The 15,930-nt window shown below is 38.7% G+C and overlaps 1 protein-coding gene across 1 annotated transcript in view; it reads right to left on the bottom strand.

Moving 5' to 3' along the window:
• Positions 1-4,471: 4,471 nt before the first annotated feature.
• Positions 4,472-15,930, bottom strand: part of LOC140922218 (phosphatidylinositol-3,5-bisphosphate 3-phosphatase MTMR14-like) — a 46,372-nt gene continuing 34,913 nt past the window's right edge. Inside the window, exons 14-21 of the mRNA XM_073372202.1 lie at positions 9,563-9,599; positions 8,953-9,026; positions 8,800-8,858; positions 7,941-8,067; positions 7,610-7,742; positions 6,137-6,165; positions 5,737-5,835; positions 4,472-5,653 (exon numbers count right to left, since the gene is read on the bottom strand). Of these exons, the coding sequence (XP_073228303.1) occupies positions 5,470-5,653; positions 5,737-5,835; positions 6,137-6,165; positions 7,610-7,742; positions 7,941-8,067; positions 8,800-8,858; positions 8,953-9,026; positions 9,563-9,599 (742 nt within the window). The 3' untranslated portion in view covers positions 4,472-5,469. The remainder of the gene's footprint in view (positions 5,654-5,736; positions 5,836-6,136; positions 6,166-7,609; positions 7,743-7,940; positions 8,068-8,799; positions 8,859-8,952; positions 9,027-9,562; positions 9,600-15,930) is intronic.

Genomic DNA, 15,930 nt, shown 5'->3' with positions numbered 1-15,930 from the left:
CATTTGTTGAAATAAATTAAGTGTCTGGGTACCGTGATATAAAAACTGGTTAGAGAGTAGATATATTTCTAAATTCCAATAAACAATATTTTTAAGAACATCTCTGAAAGAGAAACGAAACGTTGACATATCTATAATAAACTAATGATGTAAAATAAACGGAAGTAGAAAATCGGGAAGTCTGTTTTTTAACAACCCGTCACGAGTTATTTCTTATCAAGACCTGGACAGCAAGTGTATTCAAACAAAACATATCGTACCAAGCGTCGATCTAAATAACGAACGACAAACGGTTGAAACGGCACAACGGAATTCAATTTCATTAATTCTTAAATCTTATTTCATAATTTAATACCACTAATTCTATGATATATGAATAAAACGAACTGAATCTCTCTCTGTGACGTGATGCTAGTGAACTGAGATCACAAAACACATTAAGTAACGTAGAGGCGCAAACAAATGTACTCCAACAGAACCCACCATGTCTTGTTAGGGTCAAAAGGTAACGTGACGATCTGATTGGTGAAACTGAATTGTCGAGATACTGTCGTCAAAGGGGGAACATGTCAGGGAGAAAAACACTGTGGATACCTCCTCCCTCAACTGAGTCCCAAACCAAAGCTCATTTAGTTTCCTACAGGTAGCTCAAGCAGCGGCACAACTTTGTTTACGATGGGTGTGATAGAAAAGGTTTATTTTTCCTTTATGAAGAAGACAGGCCAAACCGTATCGATAATTTTGTCGCCGATTGTAGTAAACAACATCTAGTGCATCTAGTGGTGCAATCTGTTGACAGAAGGATGAAAAATGCTGCTGGAGCTACACAGAGAAGACAAGTACTCCATCGTGATTGGTTGAACAGTAAAGAGGGCTACTACATGTTTGTACAATAGTAGGTTCTGTAAGAGAGCAATCGTTTTGTAATTATTGTGAAAAAGTTATAAAAATCAAAACTTGTGAACAGAAAAACTATTTTTTAAAGTGATTTTTCCATGTTTTTCAGCGCAGATTTTCTTACGAATAGTGTGTTCAAAAATAACGCTTCTCATAATCTTGGTTGAGGTGCTAAATATAGATTTTTTTTGAACGATCATTGATAATATCATGTAAGAAATCAGAGGGGTTTTTTTGTTTTGCTTCTTTGCGAACAACAAAACTTACTTTTATCAATATTTATGTGTTTAATAAACACCAAGTTTCTTATGGAAACGAATAGCGAAAAATATTTCACCGGTTTTTCTAGAGAAGAGAATGTCTCAATGTTTGTTTAGACTACTACAGCTTACTGTGTTAATCGAAGTCATCATCGCAGGCAAAACTTTGATTCACACGAAACGATTGCGTTTCTTATCAAACGGAAACACATCACATGCGGCAAGTACCAAGGGTTTGAAGTTAAAATCAGGCTTAACACTTTCAGGGTCGAAATCAGGCAACGATTGAGTCAGCAAAAACACACAATATTCCAGTCACACATAAGAAATCAAATGCGCGGGTGGAGCAATTGACTTACAGCCACCTCTCCTAAGACAGACTTCGTTAGAACCACAACAACAGGTGTACCAGGTGTATGAGTAACAAGGAGCGCGGTAAGAATGATCCGCGCGAGGAAGGTGGATACGCACTTGATCCCTTTCTTCGCGCTATTTGCTTGTTCTGCAGGGTAGTCCGTTTTGGAGAGAGGTGACTGCATGAAATTGACTATTATATTCCTTTAATTTACTCCATATCAGGGGCGTAGCTAGATGGGTCCTGGGGTGCCCGTGACCCCCCCTTGGTAGGCCTTCTTTTGAGCAAACAACCTACAATATTCAGGTGGCGAAAACGCCATGACAATATCTTGGCCTTAAAAGCCATTGTTGAAAAGCCCACTTTTTTAAAATTTGGTTTTTTTGTACTTTCGTCAACGGCTCTTGTCTTCAGTTAATATGGGCCTTCATGCCGCGATAATACGACTGAGCCCGCTGATACACGAGGAAGAGCAGCGGTATAAACTATATATAGTCGGCGATCCCCGGATGGTGATCTAGGGAGCAGCCTCTGTGAACCCCCCTTTGAAAAATCCTGGCTACGCCCCTGCATATGATAACCTATCTATACCATATCGCTTGACTATTTCACGTTAAGCAAAAAGCATTATATCGGCATTTCAGAAAAATACCCCAGTACTCTTTAAAGGTCAAATGAACCAAAAAATCGAAGTATTTTCTTTTGTCGCTTTACCTTCACCAAACACTAAAAAGAACCATCCTAAGTGAGATTTGGGTAAAGATTTTTCTTCCCAAGCCTTTATAAAAAGATAAAAGATCAAAATCCGAGCATTTCCGAAAACTTCACGAAACCGTTTCTGAAATGGCCGCGCGATAGACTGGAGACTACGTGACGTCAATGTTGGTCTTTCAGGGCGGAAAAACGTTCTGCGCACCTCTTATTGCCTGCGTTTGTTTGTCTCCTTCTGTGAGAGTTCTGACTGAGACAGAATGAAATACACGAGGTGCGAACGTTTGCTCCTTTTAAAGGCTTTTTTTCTGTTTTCGTTGTTGTTGTTTTTTCGTCACTTAAAATCTGAGAACAACCAATGTTAGAGTAAAAACAGATCATCCGTCAGTCTGAGGAGGAATAAAACAATTTGAACATTTCCAAAGAGGTTTATATTTTTCTGATAATTGTGCATTCGATTTGTGAATTGATTTTGTGTCCAGTTCTTCGCCTTCTTTCGCCGGACTGAATTAAAACCAGCTTGTATTCTGTTATTAGTAGTTACGGTTAGTTTTTTTACATGGCCAGATTTATTTACCTTTGCAGAACCGGCTTTATCCTTGTCTTATGTCAAAGAACAGTAATGCTAACGCTTGCGAGTGAACAAACTTGGGCGCTTAAAACTTCCTCGGAACTTTAGAAGGCCAGCAAGCTTACTCGAGAAGAAAAGACTACTTCGATAATTTTTCTGTTGCTCAAGTAATAATAATCAGAGTTTTTTTTACTTTAGTTTTTTCAGTTTTAATTACATAGTTTTGGTATCTTTCTGTACGCAAATTTTCCTTTCACTCGCTGTGAAGTAGCGGAGAACGACAACTACCGGCAATGACTCCAAAACAATCGACTCTTTGCCCGTAAACAATTGCTGGAGCTGGATTTGACTGAAGCGAGCAAAACAAATCCTTATGTGCAGGTTTCTGTATTTCTAATGATTCAGTTTGCTGAGTTTAATTTGCCTGAATGAAGACCCTCGCATGGACCAGTTATTAAAAGTAGTTAATCTAGCTTGCTTGGCTGCGAAGCTTGCAACTGATATCTTTAGGTAGGTTGTTTCCGTACAGAAAATTCACTTCTTCTTTCATAGTCTTTGTCAGCAGGTATAGGAGCCTGAAGCCTTATGTTTTTTTAATGAAAATTTGTTGTTTTGCAACCTTATTGAAGCTTTTTTTAGTTCACTTAAGCTGAATTTTATGCATGATGGAATTGTTCTTTGCTTGTCGCATCTCTGCGCCAGCTTAAAGTGGCGTCTATGGTCCTTAAAGTGACCTCAATCGGTAATTAAATCTTATACATAATTGGAAAGAAGTTTTTGCAATAATGTAACTTAAGTTTGAAGAAAATCTTACTTTAATACGCGTAGGTTTTTAATATGGTGTTATGCATGTTCAACTTGACAACACAAGCAAAATTAATCTGCCCGAAACGATCAAGTTTAAAAAACTATGGTTGCTTTGAAAACGATCTTGGGGAAGATGTACTAGATAAAGATTAACTCTTTTTCGGCCCACATATCAACGCCAAAACTTCTACATTGAGGATTTTGTTTACATTTTAGTCCGGTCCGATCGAGCGTGGGTTTTAAAATATCAGCACGAGTGCGACAAAGTTCAGTGACTTCAAACACATTGTGGGCAAACTTGAATTTCTTTGGGCAGATTATTATGCAAAGATATTTTGTTTTTGTGTCCACGGTGGAGCTCCGGACCTTATATATCCAGGAACTTCCCTATACACTGTTATATGAACACATATTTTGTGAATGCATTTTGAATTATCGGACTTACGCGCGCACATTTCCAGTACAACTCAAGGAAATTAGTAAGTGTCGTTAAAGTCCGTTTTACTATGATGTATTCTTCGAGAAAATTAAATAATAAGAAGGTTATAACCACAGCTTGCAACTTTTGAAGACAAATTGCCTGTTCTTTTCAGGTTTATGGCCGCACAAACCACTTCTGCGCCAAGTCCACTCGAAAAACTCTGTTTTGAATTTCCCGCTTTTTTTCACCTGACCAACATTGACGTCACAAGCTGTTTTTTCCGACAATTTTTCCGACCGCTCTACGAAGATAAGGGCCAAAAAATAGCAAGTTTTAATAGCGGATATCTCGGAGATGCTTGCTTCAATTGAGCTGAAACTTCATAGCATGTTTATTTGGTTCATATTAAACACATTTCACTAGAATTGAACTAAAATGAAAAATGTCGAAATTTTGGTTCATTTGACCTTTAACGTGTGGGTTTAGCCTCTATACACGTGTAGTAGGTAACAAGTCTTAAAAAATTTGCATGGTGCGCAATATTATAATACCAATGCAAAGGGCAGGCTTCAACTTCTGTGCGCTATTAGTACATTCAAGCTTAATTTCAAGCTGCAATCAAGATTTCCCTGCTAGCAAAGGCTACTTTCCGTATTTTATTGGCGAGATCTGCTAACAGGGAAACTAAGACTGAAGGTTCCATGATTAATGATTAAACCTGAATTCCATCGTGTCATTCCAACAAATGTTATTGGAATAACTGCTCCTAGATGAGTCTAACCCTGCACTTTAAAAATTCAGTATTATGGTAGTTTTTGGAAAGGTCTATTGTACAGACATCCACGAAACCTTAGCTCCTATTTGATAAGAGTTTTCCCAAGGCTGACGAATTTAATCGAAAATATTAAAGAAGAAACGGTAGAAAAGTGGCTTTTCTTTTGGTGTGGAATGAACGTTCAAGAGTAGGGCAAGACAAATTCCTTCATTATTTCCGCGATCAATTTAAACCTAGTAAGAGAAAGAGAGTTCACGCAAACCACTAAGGCAAATTACTAAATGATTCTTCTCGGTTTTGAGTGTCTATAGTCGATGAGACAGCTATGAAGATCAACACCAATTAAAACCTGTGCAATGTCAATACGAAGACAATATTGCCTTCATTTCTGAAGTAATTGCTTGAATTCTCCAAAAAAAGAAATGAATTTTTGTCAACGCCATCTTGTAACTGCAATATCTACGTTGCTTAACGGACACCTGCATAAGTCAGACACATAAGTATAAGATGGACAAAACTCTTAGACGGACTCTTAGAATTGACTGTATTGCGAACGGCTGGGTTACATTCGTACCCAGACAAAAACAGTGTGAACGTCTTTATATGGACTGTAATCAACGGAACCAGATTTACTGAGACTCTGTACAAAATATTAAAATGAACAATTTAAGTCTAGACTACGGTCCCCCAGCCCTCTCGAATTTTTTCAGTGACTTGGTCAAAAATACTTGCAAATGACGTCCCGCCTTCAAATTTGTTACCGCAGTCAACAGCCTTGAAAAAAACATGAAGAAACAAACTGCGTATATCTCCTAAGCGCTTCTGGCGATCAGAACATTCATCCACACTCTCTGCTCTGTCAGGATAAAACAAATATCAATGATTAGGGTGCGGCGTTCGACTGACATTATTCTGGAACAAGAACAAGCATAAACTTACAAACTAGTTGTGCTACTGCCATGATCAAGTGTTGATATCGGTGAGTCACGCATAGAAGTGGTACCATTTGGACTCCCTGTACCGGAAATCAACTGCCAACTGAAATAGAAAAATACCACATGCAATCATGAACGAGTAAACTAAACCTGATATACAGCTCCCAGTATATTGGGCATTCTTACGCTTTTTTGTTCCTTTTAATGGCAATTGTCATTCGCACAATTTTAATTAACTATATTATAGATTGAGCAAAAACTAAAACAAAAACAAAAAACGTGGATGTATGATGAGTTCACTGAATTGCTTTAAAACCCAACAACAAACTGGGTAAAATAATCATTTGAACACTGGGTTCGACACATAACAAAACAGAATAATAAAGGTCAATATGGAGTGGTACCTTCCACACACGGATGAAGAAGACGGTTTCTGAAAGGTAGAGGATAAAATACGTTATAAATGGCGCAAGGAGCCTAAGTGTGACCATTTAAATAACTGCGTATGAGTAGCAGTATTTACAGTTGATGTAGTGATGATTTACAATGCGACTGCAGTTATCCAGGCCACCCACAAAAATGGTCCAGTCAGATAACCGTGTCTAACCACGAATTCCAGCAAAGGTTATTACAGCCAACTAAAATAAGACTAAATTAAGACTTTCCCACCGGGGCCAATCTATCATTAAAACGAGCACCATGTATCTTCTGTCCACTAATCGTAGAACACTTTGAGAATTATTTCGCACCAACGATTATAGGTCATCTACAAGTTGAAAATTGAATAAATGAATTTAAAAACGTAATAGATGTCCAATCTAGAGAGCTAAATGTTTGCTGTTTTGCTCAAAATTCACTGTTTGCCTCCTGTAATCTGAAATTGGATAGTTTTGTTTAAGAGGCCCAAGTGACAGTGGTCGCACAGTAAAGACACAGATCTTTTAAATATCTCCCCCAGGGGACTTACCCTAAAACACGTTCGAAATTCGTGAGACGTCCACCAAACATTTAAGGTATGATGAATTTTAAAACCCCAATGACCACCACAAAAGGGACATCCCCGGAAACCCAGGGGCGGTCAGGTTGGCTCGGGCAAAGAGGGCGGTGAAAGCTTTTTCAAGGACGGGCGAGAGAGTCCCTGGGATGGTACTCTTAACAGACCATGTCCACGACTCATCCGAATGCTTGTCTATTTTTTGTGCCCGATCGGAGGCCAGCATCTGTCGCGCTGCTTTCGTGGTCTTCTTATATGAAGGGGTTTAACTGTAAACTCGACGGTTAGCCGATCCTGTCTGGGTCGTGCAGGAGAGCGTTCTTCGAGACGAGTTTCAGTGAAAACGGGCCCCCAAAATCAAAGAAATTCCATAATTTAGCATGTTAGCTAAACAAATCAAAAAGAAAAGAGCACCAATTGAAGAAATTTCGTATAAGAAGACCGCAAAAAAAGCGCTATAGATACTGGCCTCCGATTGAGGCAGAAAAACATATTTTGAGCCCAATCACAGACAAGCATTGGAATGAGTCGTGGAACTGGTTCGTGAAGAGTAGTATTCCAGGCGCTCTCTCACCCGTTCTTGAAAAACTTTCACCGCCGTATTTCCTGATCCAACTGACTGCCTCTGGCTCTCCGATGATGCTCAAGGTTTTGCTCGATAAGGTTTTTGCAGACATCAAGAATTGGCGACGAGGTATTCTAAGTAAGTCGGGTGAGCGCACGGTTTTATAATACTGACGTTGCCGTTGCTTACTTTGCACAATTCAAAACATCGAATTTCAACATTTTTCACTCTTGGGAGTGACAAGGTTACTGTTAAGATTCAGCGGCACTTGGTGACGAATTGGGACAGACTGTCAAGTTAAAAAAAGATCCTACGTACCTGATCATACGGATTCGAGTTCTTTCGTGATCGCCGGGGTACTGGAAGAGGACTAGTGGACTGGTGCCGACACTCGTATTCATACCCAGTAGAATGAGAATGAGGCGGTGAATGATATGCGGCTCGTGCACCACTACAGTAACAATCAGTGAAGTAAAACAGAGAGAAAGAGACATTCAGTATCTCAGATCAGAATACAAAATTCTCTCCACTTTGTGGTGTATAGACTGAACTTAAAAACAGTTTGCATTCCGAATTCAATGAAACGAATTCCTGATTGCTTGGTTGAGGAATAAAAGTTAGCTTCGTGTGTAATCCAACGCACACTTACTATGTAAACGATGAGGACGACATCTCAGCATCTTCAGTAATTTCCTGACCAATGAAAAAACCTCTTTGCTCTGACACACTACTGCAGCTGCTTAAGCTGGAGTTACTACCACGTGACACACGATCATCTGTTTGAAATACACAAAGAGATCAGAAAACTTGCCTGCGTAGCTGGCGGGAACACACTGCAGGGGAGTGCTAATCGAAATCTGTCGTCTCCCCAAGATATAAATTTTTATATGGAGTTTACAAAGTAGCGATTTCGGAGGAAAACGTCACGAAAGTTGGTTGAAAGTTGATAGGGACAAAAAAAAATTATTAAGATAAAAGAACAGAAAGGGCCGTCAAGCAATTACTTGCACATGAAACGAAACAAAAACGATAAAGCTTAGGCCGAAACCAGGGTGTTACTGACACAAAGATGAATTGTACACAGAATTATCCCCATTCTTTTGCAGCTTCACTGCCTCAACAACAAACGCAAAAGAGGAGTTAAGCTCGCGATAAATCCTGCCAGTAGTTCGCAGGCTATCAGAAAACGTTACTCTCAAACCAGCTTGCCACTCCTTTTGGAGGTGATGCCAGACCACATTGTACCGCTCACACCAATCGTATTACTTTCAACCACGTAGATTTGCTGCCGTACCATTTTCAAACGAAAATATACTTAGCTATCAGGCAAGGGAAGGAAGTCTTCATTCGACTGAGGAAGAATGAGTCCTACCAAGTCATTTGTTACATTTCAATAAAGAAGATCCAAGATAAAAATATGTAGAAAGCCATTTGCCTACATCTAAAAAAGAGAAAAAAAAACCAACTTTTTGAGGCCCTGTTTCAAAAACACAATCGGGTCCACCCACCTAACAGAACTGCGCCAACATCTAACTGGCCTACTGAGTCGCTTCTTTTGGCAGAGGCTCTAAAACACAGAAGAAAGGTAATGATAATGAAGAAACTGAAGATCTAAACCTGGAAAATAACAGCATACTGTGTAAATACATCGTACTACATACCTCCGGCTTAATGTATTTACAGAATAGTCATCTGAAGCAATGTTCTTCAGGAAATTGAAACAAAAAAAGAAAACCTGAAAAAGGAAAGAAAACTTGTAATGATTAAATTACTTTCAAAAAACTTTAAAGTAATATTCATATTAAAAACACGAGAACCAGAAAAAATGAAATTAAAAAATAAAAATAAGATACAGAGTGAGGAGAGAATGCTGTATTCGAAGGCTAGGTATGAATGTCAGTTCGACCAGCTGGAAAATTTGACCGGACACTTCAATATTTTCGTTCTCCTCATACGGAACTGACGAGCTTGCTTGGATTTTCACTTTTATCAGAGGTTTTACAATCTGCCCATGCGCAGAGAGCTACTTTAGCAAATCAAACGTGGCGTCTCCAAGCTGAGTTACCACGTATCCATGCAACCACTCCTCTGCCGTATCAAAATTTACATTTTTTTTGGTAGACGGTAATGGTGTTCGACTGGCTTAGAATTTTGCCTCGATTTTGACGTTTAAATTTTTGAACGGCTAGCAACGGTTAAGGTGGTTTCGTGTGAAAGGAACATCTAAACAAAGGAATTTTCTGAATGTAGCCTTAGACTGATATGTTTTACCTCTTCTCCGCGTTGAAGTCTTTCAGGAAGGCTGTGCCTAAAAATATATATATATTTGTTAATCAGAAACGTAAATAAGATGAATACATTAATAACTACCAATTACAGTGTAGGCCTCTTTTTCTTAAGCTTCTGTAGGAACCTTGACAAGCTCAACTTTACAGATCACTTGATTTGAAAACGACATAAATCATGTGACATACATTGAGTTACGAGTAAAAACCCGCGTGAAAGAACCTAGTGCTTTAAGAACCTGCTGACAGAAATTTGCCATTTTAATACCCAAAATATAAGAACCGAATTAATCAAGCCGAAGCAACATCAAGTAGGTTCTTATCTGTGGGATACACTTAAATTATGATAAACACTTTAACCAAGAAGTTCGACTTTGATATATTGCAAATTTATATTGCAAATGAATACTTAAATTAATATTAACTTCATGTATACATATTTTGAGCTTACTGGCTTATAGCCAGCAAGCTTTTTGCAGGCAACGGCGTAAGAATTATGGTAAAGTCATTTCTATTGTTTTCCTACGTGCGGTGAAGCGTAGCCTGAGAGTCGAAGGGACTGGGTTCAATACCTGCTATCTCCCATTCTCTGTTCTTTAAAGCGTTGTTATGACAAGGAGGAATTTGATACTGATCGTTCTTAGGGCTTTTTAAAAAGGTTCAATGGGATATCATGCTCCGTTATTATCTGGGCGTCGCCAAAATAAAGTAATCGATATCGCTTGCTTTGATTCAAGCTCGCAATAGGCACGCAATACGTGCGAACGTAAACAAGCCAAGCGACGCGATTGGAACGTCTGCCGCGCGATGTGCCAGGGCACAGCATTTATCCTCGTTACATGGGTCCCACAAATAACGCGTCGGCAATAGAAATCAAACGTATTGCACAAACAAGGTACGCTAAGTGAAACAAACTACTAAATAATTTTTAAAATTTTCGCTTTGGAAAGTAATTGTCCTCGCGGCACACGGCATGAATGTTTTTCCTCCGGACCATAGGTACCGGTCACTGCCCTTTTTTTTGGGCGTGGCCCAAATAGAGTGATCGACACGGCTTGTTTTGACGCAAAAGTCCAATAGGCACGCAATACGTGCTAACGTAAACAAGGCAAGTAATCAAGCAAAGCGAGTGCGAATGTCTGCCATGCGAACGTCTCTTACAAGGTAAGAGGCATGTGGGAATCTCAAAAATTAATCTGAATCTTCAGTATTTTTACCTCATCAAAATTTGGAAGTTTGAAGGCGGGTATGAAATGAAATATTCGTACCATTAACGGGTTTTCGTCACAATAAGAATTTGAGCGATGTTAAATTGTTTTGACAGGTCGAGAGCGAAAGGAGATGTTGCGGAAAAATGTTTTGACTTGCAGCCTAGAAAGATTAAAAGAAAGATTACAAGTACATTTAGGAATTAATGAATGAACTTAAAAGGAACTGGTTGACGGTCGGTACGTAAGGAGCATTTTCGTATATTCACGTGCGTGTTTGCTCTTGAGTGTCAATCACGTTTGTGGGAAAAGTTAGGATAAGATTTATGTGTGTTGTCACGTTGACTTTTTTCCTGAGTAACGGATTGCAGTATGTACTCTGTTTGTGTAGGTTAATGTACGCTGTTGTTCGAGAGCTTATCTTGATGATCTTGTCTGACATATCGAAATGTACGAATCAATGTGATTTTTTAGTGTGGGCCTTTTGCGAACAATTTGTATTCTATCTTGTGTGACATTTATTTGACGAGAGGATCGAAATGCCCCAATCATGGAGAGAGAGAATTGTAATTGCATGTTTCCTAAGAGGTCATCTGAATTTGTTGTTTTCATGTCCATGTTCTTGTTCTTATTTTGTGCTTGGTTTATTTTGTTAGGTCGAGTGAATAGTCCAATAACGAACGATTTGGATATCGTTTGATCCGAAATTTTTCGAACCAGCAGTAAGAAGCAGTTTGGATAAAATTTGGCCACGGTGTTTCGAGGAACGTGTTAATATATTGTTCAAGTATGTTATCGCGGGTTAAACATACAAATGTACACACTGTTCGCGGTAGGCCCACACCGAAAAAAATAACACTGAGTGTTTTCGGAATGGGCTGGTTCGCGAACCCAGAGTAAAACAAAGGAAATTGTCCAGACATTTAAGGACATCACAGACTCATGGACCCCAAACAAGGAATGACAAATCGGAATACCAGAAGTGTAAGTGTAAAATGGATAAGAGTTTGAACAGAGTAATGTGTATGGTTATCAGTGTGACAATAGTGATTTTGATTTTTGCAATGCGGAACACAGCGAGTTGCCTGTGATAAAAATCTGTTCCGATGAAGGAAGAGACGATTGTCAACAATTGAAACCAAAAGGGACTGAGGCTTCTTTTGGAACTGCTGTGGTAACTGTAACAATTCTTTTTATTATTTCAATTTTGTTTAGCAGGGTGACGGTTAATGTACTTGTTTTTGTATTGCGTGTTGTGTTTTTCATGTAATTGTGTATATTGTGACGATGCTGGGCGTCGGGATGTTGCATTATCAGCAAGTTTTGTGTTAGAGTGTTTTGATGGCAGTGAGGTGACGACAAGAAAAAGTAATGAGCCAGTTGTACAGAGGGAAAATTGTGTTGTGGAGGAAACAAAAGAAGTTGAATTGAGATCTCGTCGTGGGAAATTTATTTATAACAGAACTTACAATTTCGTTGGTTTAAATAAGGTTAGTCATTTCTCTCGACGCGGTCGTGCACCTAGCAGACTACCGATAAAGAAATTAAAATCTTTGTTACAGAAAACACGGAAAATGAGACTTTTAGTATGGAAGGGTATTCGAAAAAATACACCACTGTCGTCTAAAAGTCATTGTTACGTTAATAATAGAAATGGTTTAGACTTAAACCGGAACAGAAGTAACTGTACGAGTGTGACGTCTTTACTAAGGACAAGTCCAAAATTAGTTCGAAAACGAGGGAAGGTTTATCTGTCGTCTGAGCATCAAAGAAGAGGCGATTTAAGTGGGATGAGATATCCAAATAGGGTTTCAAGTAAGTATTTGTCCCTCCGTACATGCAGCTATCCATTTTATAGTGCTTACAAGAGTTTGAATCACCGGGTTAATTTTGGCCAATTTAAGCTTTCTACTGATATCGAGAAGAATCCAGGACCCTCAGTTCTTGTAGATGCTACAAAACCAATTAATGCTCCATACTGTCAGGGAAACGTCGTAGTACTTGGGGAAAATGCTGGACAACTACGTGTTGCAATGAGTTTGGGCGCTTTAATTTACAGTACGATAAGAAGGATTACTTCAGTCGATGATATGATTCAAATAATGACTGTTGGTAACGAATTATATTCTAGTCTGTCATTGCTTGCAAGACAATCTATGTTAATGTTACCAGAACTGCCAGGAATGGTTACAGTGTTTGAGCAGTTTTTCCAGCTTGAATACAGGGAAAGTTATACATGTAACATGCACGGTGATGCGAGAATTGAGGGGTATAACTAGGGTATGCCGCTGGGTACAGCATTGGAAACACTCTTGGCTATGAAATGCATCTCATTCATTTTAACTGTAGGAATTATTGGTGTTGGTATCTACAGCATTGAGCGTGGGGGATGTAAAGTATTTGATTCTCATTCTAGAGATGTGTATGGTAACAGTCATATTGAAGGGACGTGTATTGTTGGAAATACCGTCCATGCATAAAGTAATACAATATTTTCAGAGTCTATTTAGGAATAAGGATACATATGAGCTTTAAGGTAAACATATTGCTAACTTTGAAGTTGATCTTTTCTTAAGTAGTGGTGAATATTGTAGTATATCAAATGTTCATAGTTACCAATGTTCCTGTAAACAGTGCTGTGTTTAGCAGTTTACGCAATGTGTTACTCTGTAATTAATCCTTGTGGATACTGGACTTCAGGAAATTTATCTGCCCTTGTTAGTAACCGGAATACACTGTACATTGTGATGGGTGTGAAAAGACATATTACACCAGTCGATCTTCCTCAAAGTGTCAGTATCGGTGGAGCTGAGATAAACCTTACTGTCCGGGCTGTAAGCACTGGTGTCCTATGTTGCAATTTGGCTGAGAGCATGTCTGCGTTGAAGATGCGCATATTTTCAAAACATTGTCATGAAGTGAGAGGATTTTTGTTGTGGATTGGCACATACTGTATAAGCTGTGTGGTTGAGCAACGAAGTAGAGTAAAGGATTTATCTTCTCTGGTGGGATATGATGACAGTTGTTTAGCTGCAATTTATAAGGCATGTTAAAACTATCATACGCGTAGTACAACCACGCCCAAATATACGCTCCCACAGCGTCTTGTTTATTGTGCAGACCATTCATTGCCAGTACAGATAAGTCCTCTCAGAGGACGATTTTTTGCTCGGAAAAGATAAACTTATAAATCTTAAGCTTACGGTATTTTTATCTTACCTAGAGGCCGGGCAATTTTTCAGAAATTTGAAGGTAAATCGGTTGAAACTAATTGGAATTGACCGGTTTTGGCTTATTGCCAAGAGTTTGACAATATTTTTGCCCTCAGTAGGCGAGAGCCAAAGAAGATGTTACGGAAAATTCTGTGTTCGTGCATGATCCCATCTGTAAGCTTATCTTCCAAACTCAAATGGCTGCCTATTTTCGACCTTATAAAACTAATAAAACCTGTCCTTTTCTTCACTATTCTTAATAATCCTGATGCTCCTCTTTGTCTTAAACGTGAATTCAATTTCTTGTCTTCCGTTCGTTCAACTGGTCTGCGCACCAGAGCTTGTGCTTTTAATCTTCAAGTCCCATACCCTCGGTCTAATTCTGGAAAGCGCACATTTGCTTACTCTGCTGCAACTCCTTTTAATTGCCTTGACACTGATCTTAAGCAAATAGCGTGTGTATCTCCTTCTTCTATTATTTTTTCATCTCGATTAAATAATTTTAAGCATAAACTCTTTACCTTATTCCTTAAGTTTGCTAGTAACGTTTCTCATCTTGAAGAATTAATGTGTTATGATTGTCGTTTTTCTCTTTATTGTGACTGTATTAGAAGGTAATTAGTTTATATCTTCTTATATCTTGTTAAACCATACATTTGTCTAGTTCTATTTTTTCTCTTGTTGTAGTCGTATATTATTGATTAGGCATTGTTTTTATATGTGTATTTTGTATTGTTGTGAAGGCCGTAAGTTAGATAACTCATTGAGTTATTACGTCACCTTCGTTAAATAAAGAATATTGTATTGTATTATATGATACAGTGGAACCCCGCTATGACGAAGAGCCCGTTATAACAAAAAACCTCTGAAAGCCCGGTAGAGTTACAGTAAAATATGTGGCAACAAACCCCGCTATAACGAAATCCCCCCTATAACGAATAGATTTTGACGGTCCCATCGCACAATTTACCCCGCTGTAACGAATATTTTGTCCGGTCGCTCGCAGCAGTCAGTAAAAACGACAGATTTGAGTAGAATCACAGCTTGCTTTCTAAACACTTTCAATTTTAATTGAAAGATGCTTTGATTGTCAGCAGTTTACACTTTACAGTAAGTAATGTTTTCTACGTGCAGTATTGAAGTTTTGGTAATTGTTATTTATTAAATTACCCCGCTATAACGAACATTTTTGCTGTTCACTGGATAATTCGTTATAACGGGGTCTTCGCTATAACGAAGACCCCGCCACAACGAACAAATTTTTCGGTACCGTGGCACTTCGTTATGGCGGGGTTGCATTGTGAATAAGGGTAACATTGAACGGTAATGTAGGAGCTGCTCGTAAGCTCGTCGCAGTTACTGGAACTCTACGGTTAAACAGATTCACCTGTGTGTTGTATCTATTTAATTGATAGATTTTCGCAATTGCTAAGATGTGAAGTCGCGTTGCACTTTATAAATACTTGAGATATCAATGATTTAAATATCGAGTACTACTGGAAGTAACTTCAACTATGCATCTGACGGGGTAGCTTTGTACTTGACTATCACGCACTCTACTTGCAGCACTTCATGTCCATAGAATAGAAATCCCATATCGAGCTTTTCCGGAACGGGTGGCTCCACGAATTCTATCGCTTAAAAAAGTCGATTACCTTGGAAAAATTGATTACTTCGGTGGTCGAAAAAAAGAACAATCTTAATGAGCAAAACTTCGAGGTTTACTGGAAAATCAGGATCCGAGAATCGAGGATCGGGGATCAAAGATAGGTTAAAAAACTTGAAAATAAAATATATACATAAATCGTGGATCGTGGTGATGTGGGCCACAAAGCTGTAGATAAATTTCACAAAATATAACCCCGCTGGCTGTACTGAACACTAAATTTAAGTTAACTACTCCGAGTCTGACTGAGTCAGTGATTGTTTTGACG

The sequence above is a fragment of the Porites lutea genome, chromosome 13, assembly GCF_958299795.1.
Source record: "Porites lutea chromosome 13, jaPorLute2.1, whole genome shotgun sequence".
NCBI classification, from domain to species: Eukaryota; Metazoa; Cnidaria; class Anthozoa; order Scleractinia; family Poritidae; genus Porites; species Porites lutea.
Note: the sequence above shows the minus strand (reverse complement) of the source record. Positions and strands in the feature narration are given on the sequence as shown.